At 38.7% G+C, this 14,243-nt stretch overlaps 1 protein-coding gene across 4 annotated transcripts; it reads right to left on the reverse strand.

Moving 5' to 3' along the window:
* Positions 1-3,273: 3,273 nt before the first annotated feature.
* On the reverse strand, positions 3,274-10,376 carry LOC122992158 (protein IWS1 homolog). Of its 4 annotated transcripts, XM_044365805.1 has the most exons (6): positions 9,982-10,376; positions 9,360-9,461; positions 8,200-8,310; positions 7,513-7,596; positions 6,109-6,219; positions 3,274-4,774 (listed from the first exon to the last, which is right to left on the reverse strand). In XM_044365805.1, the coding sequence occupies exons 1-6, from the start codon at positions 10,292-10,294 to the stop codon at positions 4,455-4,457; spliced, it is 1,041 nt and encodes a 346-aa protein (XP_044221740.1). In that variant the 5' UTR covers positions 10,295-10,376; the 3' UTR covers positions 3,274-4,454. The 4 variants fall into 4 exon arrangements, with proteins under 4 accessions (XP_044221740.1, XP_044221743.1, XP_044221741.1 ...); XM_044365808.1 differs by lacking the exon at positions 8,200-8,310; XM_044365806.1 differs by lacking the exon at positions 7,513-7,596.
* Between the last annotated feature and the right edge of the window lie 3,867 nt (positions 10,377-14,243).

A 14,243-nucleotide genomic window follows, 5' to 3' on the forward strand; every position in this document is an offset into this window, starting at 1 on the left:
TGTACCACCCTGTGGTTGTGTAACAGAAAGGATGTTGCACCTAACCACAAATTCGCTAAGCAACGGAATAACAAGATATGTTTGTAAAGTCAGAGAGACATTCAGCAGTGTGGAGAGGCTCAGATTACTCAAATATCTTTCTTTTTTTTCTTTAATGTTTGTCATTGAGATTGAGATCAGCCAGAAGATTTTCCAAACATTTTCTTGACTTTGTTTTGTTTTGTTTTTCTTTTTGTGGAGGCAGCAGCAATTTTACTATATAAAAAGTGCCAAATAAGAAGCATGAGGGAGGATTGCATATTGCAATGTGCAGGAAAAACATACCCAGACTGGTTTAAATTATTCTCTGTATGTCCTGCAAGTCAATATGATGCTCTATGTGATGTTATCTTGAGGTTAATTCATAGTGGCTGCATCAGGGGGCCATGCAGGTTTGTCATGATTTGGGCCATGCCATCTCACTATGGCACATTCAACTTTACAAATAATGCACTCACCAGTTGACCAGTCTAATGGTTACCGTTGCTCTTCTCTGAGACATCCCTGTTCTGCCATGGCCTCTCCTTAGAGGGCTTTTCCTACCGTATGAGACGCCTTACTTATCCCCTGAGCCAGGACTAACAAACCTCTGAAAGAATGTGCTTGTGGTGTCTGTGGCAGGGTCATGATGTCTCAGTCTGTCTTTCCAATCTGTGAAAAATGAACTGGGCCGAATTTTTTTTAGCATAGCGGTATAGTTTGGATTTATCTCCACTACGGTGTCTTCCCCTTCAGTTAACTTTCCTTCTGCTCATCAAGACTCTATCACTGACCTTAAAAGCAAGAGGCCTTGGATTAGGTTGGTTTTCAGCTTTAACTTCTTTTAGCTTTGGAGCCTGAATATGTTCATGCAACAGAACCAATCTTTCAGGCATGTCCCAATCATTAGGTGCATTTTTTATCAACCAATCTTTTGCAGCTCTAACTGCTCTCTCTGCAACACCATTTGTTTCAGGTTTGTAAGGAATAGATTAAATTTGTTGTACACCATGAGACTCTAAGAGCTGCATTACATTAGAGTTTTTAAAATGCTTCCTATTATCTATTCTCAAGGATTTGATTGTAAGATATTGAATCAACAGCTCTGCTGATCTGGCAGAAACTGTATTTCCTGTTGCTGCTCTCAGGGGGAAGGATGCGCTTTGCATTAGAGCTATTGTCTGCATAGATGAGGAAATACTTGTTACCTAAAATAGATGTGCGTAAGAAAGGCCCTGCAACATCTGCACTGCAGTGTGTGTAAAGTGTCTATAGCACCAGGTAAATCCAGACCTGTGCTCTTAAACCATTTTATCACTCTGTCTCCTCTGATATGTTCTAACCCTTTGTGTATTTGCTTTAACACGTTCATTTGGTCAGGCTGCAGTACTTTGGTTGGACCAGTTTTTCCATCTTTCCACTCGTTAGGCACAATCAACCACAAAGGCCCCATTATTACCATATCTCTATGGGCTGGTTAACATTAAGCCTTCCTTTCCCTTAGGATGCACTAGTTACTTTAGGATTTTATCCTTTTTTTAGCTTGGGCCTACTTCTTTATCCTTCTCTTCCTTGACCATTTAACTTATCACAGAATGCTTTGTGACCTGCCTCTTGAGTGCTATAGGATGCCCTAACAGATTCAGCTATAGAGGATTAAGAGTTGTTCCACACCAGGTGCCTTTCAGGTTTACATTGCTCGGTAAACTTTTGCTCTAAGTCACTCTAAGTACCTGTGGGTGCTTCACTCCTGTGGTTAATTGTTGAATGCCGTCCCCTATATTAGTGCGGCTTCTTTCGTAATTAAACGTTCGAGTGACATGTCTAGCAAGGTTGAGTATCAATTATAAAATCTGCAGGCCTCTGGATTCTCTTAACTCTTCAGAGGGCCCTGTTGGGCCGCCATGTAATGGTTTCTGCTTGTTACAACCGATACCCCCTGCCAGTGTGTATAAGGCACCAGCAGGTGGCTGTCTACCTCTGACCTAGGTATCGGACAGGTTCCCAAAATCTACATGCAAGACCGTCTTCGCCTGCTTAAGGAACCAGTATTCAGCTTGGTTTCTATAATCACCAGCTGTCGTTGAATCATTAATTTCAGCCTGTTTAGTAAAGAAAGCCTGACAGCCGGATTAAAACGAAAGTGTGTGGGTGTAAACAGGTGTTGGAGGTTTGAAAGTAGTCCAAGATGACCCTTTAACAGGCTATCTCTGGAGGAGGTCCACTCTGTCGGCTGAGGGCACTCGCCCAGTGTTATAGGGCGGCTTCAATGCCCCGACCCGAACATTTTTTGCCAATTCAACACATAGAGTAAACATTTCAATCAGATATGCCTATTACAGATTCAGTACTGAAATTGTACTTCTATTACAGGTGTATCAGGTTAATTTCAATCAACAGATCTAAACCTGTCCAAAACTGTTAATTAATAAACATTGCATGTTTATCCTTAACAATTTCCATTATAATTTTTCACTATAAATAAATTTAGATCTAATGTCAGCCGTAACTCAGAGGGCATCTTGCTTACCTTAAAGGGCTAACCAGAAGACCTCAGAGATGAGCACAAGCCAGGAACTTTGGTTGGAGTGCATGAAAATACAAACCAGTTTTATTTATTTTTTACAAAAACTAGTATTACAAAATGTAAAAAGTAAAATACAAAAACTTGAATATAAAAGTTAAAAAGAAGAAAACTCTCTCTAGGATTTAAAGAAGTCAAAAAGCAAAAAGGGCATAAAAAGCCCTGAGACCTCTCTGGCCTCCACTTTTATATCATTTGTTTTCAAGCATCTACATCTTAAACTCCATATATGGTCACCAACCAGAACATCAGCAAACTATTGGATGATTTTTTTTTACATTGTACAGAACATATAGTTATTTCCCAAACTTCACAGACACAGATCAGAGATGTATGTATTTGTCTGTGTCAGGTGCAGAAACCACAGCTTGCTTTGCAGGCCACTGGCTTCCTGCTGATCTAAGAAGGAGTGTTAACTTGCACAAAAGTTTAGTAACAGTTGAACTTAGAGTACTTTCAATCATGTTTTTTTAGTTAATTGTCCATCTTCATTGAGTTTTTACAGAAAATTATTTTAGAGGTAGGTTTGGGTGAAGTGTGTCTCGGGCATTCTAAGTGAGACCTTTAACACTAGCTTGGACATTTTTTCATCATACCATAGACCTTTGTCAGCTTCGGCTAGCTAAAATATGACACACACTCAAGTTAGAAACAGCACCTTGAACAACTGATGTAATGTCTTTGATGTAATATTTGTTATTTACAGTCAAAATGTTGTACCCAAGGGGAAAAAAATGGCAGCTAGTAGCAGTGATAACACTAACACAGACTACACAGACAAAATACATTGAATGTGTCCAAAATCATCAACATGGGTTAAAAGCACAGAAGCTGCCTTCACAAAAGTAATGTTAGCATAGAAACAATAAGGTCATACTAGCATAAAAAAAAATAAATAAACGTTAGCATGAAAAACAAAGTAATGTCAGTAAAGTAACTGTCATGAATGAAAGTTAGGACCAGAAGATCCTGTCGGCTCAGTTTATTATTTATGTCTGTAAGATAGACATCTACAGACATTACAGTACCATTAGCATGCACTGATTCTGATCACAGTCATAACATTAACAAAAATCCTGCTGTTTCCTCATACTATACTCAACACTGACCTGCAGTGTATACAGGCAATACAGGATTTAATCAGTATTATTGATCAGGCACACAGGATTATGACCAGAAAGCATGTTCACCTTTCTTCACAGATTTTTCTCTCTGAAAATTTTTTACGTAAGAACAGGACGCATTTTCCACCCAAAGCCATCAGTTTATACATAAACACACTGAAACTACACTAAACATCCATAAACACTCAGTAACAGAGTGAGCTGTCTGACCTTAAACTTAACGTTTCTTCCTGCAGTTTCAGTGTAAAATCATCCACCTCCTTCATAAAATCCTGGACTCTGACCCGATCTCTGAAGCTAACAGCTAATTCTGAACTGTGAGCTAACTGGGAGGTTTTCCCTTCTTGAGATAATGAACATTTTCCATCCATTACTTCTCTGATTTGTGCAGTTTAAGGAACAAAATCAACATCAAACGTTGATCTTCTCATAAGCTCTCAGTCATTCTGGTTAACTTTCTGCCCCCCCCCTGCACACATCTCACATGTGACGCTCCTCGTAAACCCGTCTATTAAGCAGGGAGGGATAGTTCATGTGTTTCACTCTTTTTGTAATTAGGGACATAGAGTGGGACACAAACACAACACACCTCTGTTGAAACTTCTCTCCACTCTGATGTATGAAGGAAAATCTTTGCACATACTGTAGGTGTTAGCAGTTTCCTGCCATAACCCTTTAACTTCTGTTGTTGCCTCCCTGCCTGCACCAGCTCTGATCCCAGATCTGATTCATTTGTCTTTGACACTTTTTGTGGATTTTGTTTCATCTGAATCTTCTTTGCTGTCACTTAATAGCTTTGTTTTCTCTTCTGTATCAGCAGTAGCAGCAGCAGCAGCAGTGGTGTCCTCATTGGAAGCATCGTCTGCATCCTGCTTCACAGAGAAATGGCTAGACCCAGTTTGATAGGTTAGTAAAACTTTGCCCTCAGAAACATCACCTTCTGATGAGTTGGAAGAAGCAACAGGAGCATTTTTGCCAGCTGGAACTCCACCGGCTGCTGAGTCTTCTTGGTTTACTGCTTGCTGAGGCCCCTCTTGTGATTCTTGACCTGGAATTAAAGGTAAATGTTTCAGTCATGAGGGCACAACAAAATAGCTGTGGGTCTATTGATGTTTTACATCTCTCTAGATGATATCATGAGATCAATGAGACATGTTTTTTTTGTGCAGTATGGATTTAGTCCATTCTTTGTACACTACCATATACGATACATATTTAACTTCTGTTTTAATTTATTTTTAAGCCACTTCGATACTTTTATAAATAATGTCATTTACAGGGATGAGATAGTTTCTTATAAGAGCTGTAAATCTGATTCTGGTTATGACTGCAGTGTGGGGGGTGTCACACCAACAGCAGAGAGGTGATGACATTAAATTTCCTTTTGTGGTCAAGCCTTCAACATGATGGTATGTTCTTAGAGCTACAGTAGTAATAAACACATTCTTACCACTGTAAGCAGACCTGTTAAAGCATTAAAGTTCATTCTTGACCTTTAGGAACAGTATGTGTAACAAATAATCTCAGCTCAAAAGGTCCACTGACTATTTAGAGCTTTTAACTGCATCTCACCATCTGTCCTAAGAGTGGAACTTCAGTCACATGATAACAGAAACAGACAACATCAACATCATATTCGAGCCTGAATCTGATCCAGAATATGACTTTCAACAACACCAACGACCTAAACAACAAAGATTACAGAACGGACGGCTGTTTATGGACATGCTCAACAAGATGACATCATCTCACCTGGAAAGTTAAAAAAAACTTTGCAAACGAAGCGTCCAGGGCAGCTGAAACCTGGGTTTTGTCTCACAGGGAGCATTTTTACATATGTTCACCTCAAGTTTTGGAACTTTGACCATTTTTAACATCCAACATCATAACAGTACATGAATGTTAGAAAATCACAAAAAGCAGAATATGCCCCTTTAACACTCATGACATTCCTCATAAACCCGTCTATTAAGCAGGGAGGGATAGTTCATGTGTTTCACTCTTTTTGTAATTAGGGACATAGAGTGGGACACAAACACAACACACATCTGTTTAAACTTCTCTCCACTCTGATGTATGAAGGAAAATCTTTGCACATACTGTAGGTGTTAGCAGTTTCCTGCCATAACCCTTTAACTTCTGTTGTTGCCTCCCTGCCTGCACCAGCTCTGATCCCAGATCTGATTCATTTGTCTTTGTCACTTTCTGTGGATTTTGTTTCATCTTCTTTGCTGTCACTTAATAGGTTTGTTTTCTTTTCTCTATCAGCAGTAACAGCAGCAGCAGTGGTGTCCTTATTGAAAGCACTGCCTGAAGCAGGATCCCGCCTCACATGGCAAGATCCAGCTTGATTTTCTAGTAAAATGTCCTCAGAAACATCACCTTCTGGTAAGTTGGAAGGAGCATCAGGAGCATTGCCGTCAGCTGGAACTTCATTGGCTGCTGAGTCTTCTTGGTTTACTGCTTGCTGAGGCCCCTCTTGTGATTCTTGACCTGGAATTAAAGGTAAATGTTTCAGTCATGAGGGCACAACAAAATAGCTGTGGGTCTATTGATGTTTTACATCTCTCTAGATGATATCATGAGATCAATGAGACATGTTTTTTTTGTGCAGTATGGATTTAGTCCATTCTTTTTACACTACCATATACGGTACATATTTAACTTCTGTTTTAATTTATTTTTAAGCCACTTCGATACTTTTATGAATAATACCGTTTACGGGGATGAGATAGTTTCTTATAAGAGCTGTAAATCTGATTCTGGTTATGACTGCAGTGTGGGGGGTGTCACACCAACAGCAGAGAGGTGATGACATTAAATTTCCTTTTGTGGTCAAGCCTTCAACATGATGGTATGTTCTTAGAGCTGCAGTAGTAATAAACACATTCTTACCATTGTAAGCAGACCTGTTAAATTTGAGCATTCAAGTTCATTCTTGACCTTTAGGAACAGTATGTGTAACAAATAATCTCAGCTCAAAAGGTCCACTGACTATTTAGAGCTTTTAACTGCATCTCACCATCTGTCCTAAGAGTGGAACTTCAGTCACATGATAATAGAAACAGACAACATCAACATCATATTCGAGCCTGAATCTGATCCAGAATATGACTTTCAACAACACCAACGACCTCAACAACAAAGATTACAGAACGGACGGCTGTTTATGGACATGCTCAACAAGCTGACATCATCTCACCTGGAAAGTTAAAAAAAACTTTGCAAACGAAGCGTCCAGGGCAGCTGAAACCTGGGTTTTGTCTCACAGGGAGCATTTTTACATATGTTCAACTCAAGTTTTGGAACTTTGACCATTTTTAACATCCAACATCATAACAGAATATAAATGTCAGCAAATCACAAAAAGCAGAATATGCCCCCTTTAACACTCCTGACATTCCTCATAAACCCGTCTATTAAGCAGGGAGGGATAGTTCATGTGTTTCACTCTTTTTGTAATTAGGGACATAGAGTGGGACACAAGTACAACACACATCTGTTTAAACTTCTTTCCACTCTGATGTATGAAGGAAAATCTTTGCACATACTGTAGGTGTTAGCAGTTTCCTGCCATAACCCTTTAACTTCTGTTGTTGCCTCCCTGTCTGCACCAGCTCTGATCCCAGATCTGATTCATTTGTCTTTGTCACTTTCTGTGGATTTTGTTTCATCTGAATCTTCTTTGCTGTGGCTTAATAGGTTTGTTTTCTCTTCTCTATCAGTAGCAGCTCACACAGCTAGATCCAGCTTGATTATCTAGTAAAACGTCCTCAGAAACATCACCTTCTGGTGAGGCAACAGGAGCATTTCTGTCAGCTGAGTCTTCATCGTTCTCTTCTGGCTGAGGCCTCTGGTTTGAATCTTGACCTGGAATTAAAGGGAAATGTTTCAGTCATGAGGGCACAACAAAATAGCTGTGGGTCTATTGATGTTTTACACCTCTCTAGATGATATCACATGATGTAAAGGTTTGACACAGTTCATGTAGGAGATGAGTATGTTTTGAATTTGCCATCAGGTTAATGTGAACCACTGACAGGAGGAGAGACTTGTTTCACTTCTTTTTTTTTTCTTGCAGTATGGATGCTACCTGCACTGTTTAGTCTATTCTTTGCGCAGTACCTTATAATATACAGCTTTTCTAACTTCAGTTTAAATTCATTTTCAAGCCACTTTGATACTTTTGTGAATAAACAGTTTCCTGGCATAGTCCTTTAACTTCTGTTGTTGCCTCCCTGCCTGCACCAGCTCTGATCCCAGATCTGATTCATTTGTCTTTGTCACTTTCTGTGGATTTTGTTTCATCTGAATCTTCTTTGCTGTCACTTAATAGGTTTGTTTTCTCTTCTCTATCAGCAGTAACAGCAGCAGCAGTGGTGTCCTTATTGAAAGCACTGCCTGAAGCAGGATCCCGCCTCACATGGCAAGATCCAGCTTGATTTTCTAGTAAAATGTCCTCAGAAACATCACCTTCTGGTAAGTTGGAAGGAGCATCAGGAGCATTGCCGTCAGCTGGAACTTCATTGGCTGCTAAGTCTTCTTGGTTTACTGCTTGCTGACGCCCCTCCTCTGATTTTTTACCTGGAATTAAAGGTATGTTTCAGTCATGAGGGCACAACAAAATAGCTGTGGGTCTATTGATGTTTTACACTTCTCTAAATGATATCACATGATGTAAAGGTTTGACACAGTTCATGTAGGAGATGAGTATGTTCTGAATTTGCCATCAGGTTAATGTGAACCACTCACAGGAAGAGAGACTTCTTTTTTTGTGTGCCGTATGGATGTTACCTACACTATTTAGGTCATTATTTGTACACTACCATATAAGCTGACATCATCTCACCTGGAAAGTTAAAAAAAAACTTTGCAAACGAAGCGTCCAGGGCAGCTGAAACCTGGGTTTTGTCTCACAGGGAACATTTTTACATATGTTCACCTCAAGTTTTGGAACTTTGACCAACATCCAACATCATAACAGATTATAAATGTCAGCAAATCACAAAAAGCAGAATATGCCCCTGATAACATTTAACCAACACTAAGATCTTTCCTTAATCTTAAGCAAAGTGATTTTGTTGCCTAAACTGAACCACACGCAGCAGTCAGGATGTGAACGTTTACACCTGTTGTGCAGTATTTAAATGTAACTTCAATCTTCAGATGTTCTGTGAACATAATCCAGGCAGAGATTATGTTCAGCATGGCAGCATTACTGGAAAAAGTTTAGTAGTGTAGAAACGTCATTTCTAGGAGATAGAGTCACATGACCGAAGATTGACATGTGATGACCAATCACTGGAGGACACCTGAGCAAACTCAGTTAGCTGATGTGAGATGTGGTTGAAAGCTCAGAAGAAGCTATTTAGTGGACCACTCAGCTTTGATTGTTTTGTTATATCGAACTGTTGTATGTTTTTGCTCAATACCACTGACAGTATGAATATAGGATATTCTTGTGGATAGAATCAGAAGGTGGGTACATCTGCACATAAACTGTTTTGTACACAAGGTGTCTGTGTGGTATTTGAGTTCATGGTTTTTCACAAGTTGATGATATCTTTATATCCAGCAACAAAAAGATAGCAAATAACAATCACAATAGAGAATAAATAAAAACAGTTACTCACATCTTCTGCAGAGAAAACACACAAATAATAATAATAATAATATGGCAGCAACAACTCCAATTGATACAACTATTGTAGAACGATCCCTCAGATGGGCCTCACCTGTAAATTAGGAGACATAACAGAGTAACAAATTATTTTAACATGTTGCAATAATAAAAACACATCTTTGAACACGTCAATATCTGCTTTTTGTTTGTCTTCTTTGTTTCTTTTAATGTTTAACATCAACCTGTCCAGGGACTGCAGCTGAAAATTTGCCTTTTGGCTAAATCTGACTCATTTACATCATGTTGATGTTAATTAGATAGATAGACAGATGGATAGATGGATAGATAAATAGATGTACTAATTGCTTGCTATGTATTATCACAACTAAATATTCCACAAGCTGCCCAAATCTTCAGTTACTTATGTAATACAGAAATCAAACAACTGAAACTGCTTATAGTTTAATTCAAGTAAGTTTCATTATAGTTTATTAATGGTGAATTGTGTTTACTAGAATTACAGTACTGTGCAAAAGTTTTAGGCACTTTAGATGTTTAGATTTTTATCCATAATGCAATACCATCAGGGAAGCATCTTATTATCTTTATTTATCTGTATCTGTATCACTCACCAGGAGCATCAATCACTGCAGTGTTCTTAATCTGCTGGTTGGAGCGACGGTTATACACGTGGCAGGTTACAGACTTCAGCTCTTTGACACTGACGGTGCTTGTGACAGAGAAGGTTTTCTTGGTTGGATGCTGCTGATGGGACGTCTGAGCATCCTTCAGTTTCAGTTGTTCACCGCTGGATTTGTTTTGACCAGTCCATTTCACTTCAGGTTCAGGGTATCCTCCATGTGCAGTACAGGTTGCACTGTTTAATGTGCTGTTAATGGTCAGGTTAAGATCTTGGTAGGCAGCTGTGGGTGTGTCAGAAAGCATGATGGTTTACACACTAGAGATATTTATAGTATTTTGATGTGTATAGATTTTGGTTTGAAAGCAAGAAGCTACTATTCCATACCTGAGACCCACAAACAGGATTTGCACTGACGTTTAAGCCGTTCAGTAGAATCAAAACCAACAAAGGCCGAGAATGTTTTCTGGTCATCTCCAACACTAACATTGTTAAGTCTAATAGAAATATTTCCAGAACTAAAGTCATTATTGAAGACTTGACACCTGTTCCTGTATTCATCAGCTACTGGCACTGTTTTCTCACTGATGTGCCAGTGGAACAAAAGTTTTTCAGACCGATCCTCCTGCCAGTAAAACCATTTGATGCTTGTTGAATTCACTGGTAGTGAACAAGGAATCAGGATGGACCCTCCGACAGTGGCATTGAGAGGGACAGGTATCTGACCCACGATAGGTGCTAGAAAAGAAAAGATTGAGATATAGTAAGAGTTGTTAGTAAGAGGAGAAATGATGTCATCCTGACTCATCAAAACAGTGAGAAACTAAAAGGTAAAAACACATTGAAACATGCACATAAGAGGCTGAATTTCAAGAGAATCCTTTCTTCAGATGTCATACTGTACAGGAAGGGTGTCCTGCTAATTAAACTTGTGCAGGCGTTTAGCTCCTTAATTTTTTTAGATTTGATGTTTTCTGTGTTAATTTGGAAAGAAAAAAATGTTCTCTGTATTTTTCCTCTTAGTATCTTACTGCCAGGTAAACAGCCCCACCTCACCCCCCTCCCTCTGCACAGGATATGTGGTTCCTGCTAGCTGGAGTACTATGTACTATCATTGTTAGTTGTACACATTGTAGGGTTCAATTCGGAAGGCTAGATATAAATTAACAACTTATAATTGCAGTGTGAAAACAGTTACTCAGCTTCAGAATACAGTAACTCCCCATATAGAAACCCTTGTGACCTGTGACTGCAGATGAAAATTAGCTATAAACTAACTCTGGTACAGTACAAGTCAAATGGTAACATTTATGTTTAACACTCTACATGGTCCCAATAAATAAGACAAATGAGTATGTTTATATATTTTATAACTAAAAATGAACTTGTTGGTCTTTTCTTGTGTTTGCATCTCAGTCACTTAACCTTAAACGACCTATACCCCTGCAAAATCATAATTAAGATCAATAACAACCATCATTCTAATTGACATCTCTTGTGTGGCCAACAAGAAGGACTATTTCCCTATTATTATACCTACTCTTATGTGAGGTATGTTGCTGGACGAATAATTTCATATTTGAAGCATGCAATGATAATTCATAATTAACCCATTAAATCATAAAACTATTTGTGTGCACAAATTCCTACAGCAAGGTGTCATACCACTGGTCCGACAGCCCACTATTTCGAAACTCCAATAGTTAAAAATGTCCCATTGGACTGAAAGCTCATAGTCTGCCAGCCTGTTATCCCGAAAACAAAAGCCCACTGCTCCGAAAATACACTGTGATGACCCCTGTTGTCATCTGGGAGTTTATATGGTCTCTGATCAGTGTCTCTCCCCTACAGGTGACTAATTACCTTCACTCAATGCACCTGGGCCCGATACACTGCTGTTCCTTAAGCCACGGCTGTAGTCTCTCTTAGACTCTCGGCTGCCTTGCTGCTGCAGCTCTTTGTCCTCTCTCCCTACAGGCACCTGTTTGTTTCGCTTTCATGCACTTTACAACACTCACACACCCATATTCTTCACTCATGCATCACATACTCTACCGATACTACTGATTTCCACTCCCTATACTCTAAATATTTAGTTAATTTGATTTAATAAATTATCTTTTGTTAAACATTGACATGGTGTGTTTCCCTTTTGTTGTGGCCACTTGAGCCAGGTTATAACAACACACTCTCCCTTGAAGCGTGAGTGATCATTTTAACCCAAACCATGATATTTCCTTAACCCTAACCAAGTGTTGTTTGTGCCTTAATCACAGTATTGTCACTCCATAAAACATACTTCTTTTTTTAACAAGCACATGAAAATACACAAAGATATTAAGTTTAGCAATATGTTAATGAAGGTTTTCCTTCGACAGTAGGAAACAGATGAAGACTTTATTTGCCTCGTCATCACTAACTTAAGCTGTAAATGAACTTTTGAAAAAGACGTTTCACAATTCACTTAGTTCTTCTGATAAATTTGGCGTCATGTTTCACAAAGCAGAACTCTGATTTAATGAAATCACGTTATAAAAATTGCAGAGCAACGGGCCTTCGAGACAGTGCGCTTTTGTTTTTGGGATAATGGACCGTCAGACTGATGGCCTTTCAATACAATGAGACTTTTTTTTTAATTATTGGGGTTTTGGAATAATGGGCCTTCAGCCCAATGTTTGCACACAAAGCGCTACATTTAAATATCCCATCGGCCGCAGAGGGAGGAGGTCGGGGTGGATGGAAGATATCCACTAGATTCAGCAGACTCAATTACTGAAGCATCATATTAGTGTTTCAGTGTTCATTTGGGCATCTGATTATTGTTTTAAGACAGACTTGAAAAACTGTGAATCTATCCTTTGACCAACATGTTTATCAGAAAAATGTAAAATCACCAAAATGTGGAGAAATATTGTTTTCACTAGATAGCAACAATATGCAGAATAGCCAAAGAACACACGGCTGTTTTTTATTATGTTTAAATTAAATAGCTGCTGGATAAAAAAATGTATTTGCTCCAGGGTAATATATTTTTGTTTTTTCATCATCATAAAAAACAATCATATCAAAAATTAATCAAAATATCTGCAACTGTATGAATTTCCATCCTATTGACACAAACATGTTTCCTCCACAAACATCTATCTGACCGTAACCAGTCTGTTAAGCTCCTCCATAAGGAGGCGCTCTGGTAGTGGAAATATTGCGATATGTTGCAATATGGATTTTTTTTTTGTCCCACCCCTAATAACTAGCAAATGTTTGGAATTTTTACTTTAAAAAAATTGCTAAAACAGTTATTTGATTGTCAAAATAGTTGCTATTTAGTTTTCTGTCAATCATCTAATCGATTAATTGTTGCAGCTTTACTTTAAAACACAATGAAGACTGTTCCTGATTAATGAATGACTGTGGTCTATCATAAAAAGGTGAATGATAGTTCAGTTCCTGTTCTTTCATTGATAACTGGCTGTTTTGGCCGCTGTAGCGCCTTACACTGAACTACTCTCTTCAGACTAAAAAAATGATCGCTGTTACAGAGCTGCGAAGTGGGAGGAGCTATTTCGGGTCCCCCTCCTATTCATTTTTCCCATAGAGACTGTTACACGACTCACACTTTGAGCACTTCTACGGCTTGGATCGGCATTAAACTCTTCCAGTTAGGTCATCATAATGTTTACAACTTCAGCGATAAAGCATTTTGAATTCATTATACTCTGATTCACACAGCTTCTTCTCAATAGCAACAGCAGCCGAAGCTCATGGGTATTGTAGTATTCTTAGCTATCATGCCATGCCAAAAATCACGGACAAAATGTTATTTCTCAGAAACAAAGTTGAAATAGTTGAAGCTAGTGGTTGTAATATAAACCTGTAGGATCATTACATTATCTGGGAGAGTCCTGTGTTTCTATGATTAGTAATATTGACAATGTCTTTTAAAGAAAATGGGAATACAGAATGGGGGAAACACTGCTGGAACCAACAATCCCTCCAACTTTGCAACTCTATTATTCTTTTGAGATGTTTCTAAACAAACTAACATGACCGTAATCTTTAGAGTGAATGTCAACCACTGTGACATGTGACTCACTGACCGCACAGACGAATAAGATATATCAGGCTTTGGATATGCACACAATACTTTTAAGTACGGTGAGTTTGACTCTGCATGTGAGATTTGTTGACAATAAGAAAAATATAGAAAATCTCAAGACTTATCCCTTTAGGTGTTTCATTTAATTAGAGGAGGCT

The sequence above is a fragment of the Thunnus albacares genome, chromosome 11, assembly GCF_914725855.1.
Source record: "Thunnus albacares chromosome 11, fThuAlb1.1, whole genome shotgun sequence".
NCBI lineage: Eukaryota > Metazoa > Chordata > Actinopteri > Scombriformes > Scombridae > Thunnus > Thunnus albacares.

Bases quoted from the DNA above. Each gene is read 5' to 3' on its own strand.
- LOC122992158 (XM_044365805.1), bottom strand. From the start codon at position 10,294: ATGCTTTCTGACACACCCACAGCTGCCTACCAAGATCTTAACCTGACC. The intron at 9,462-9,981 runs GTGAGTGATACA...CCTAATTTACAG, and splicing joins TGCAGTGATTGATGCTCCTG to GTGAGGCCCATCTGAGGGAT. The intron at 8,311-9,359 runs GTGAGTAACTGT...CTTTAATTCCAG, and splicing joins GTGTTTTCTCTGCAGAAGAT to GTAAAAAATCAGAGGAGGGG.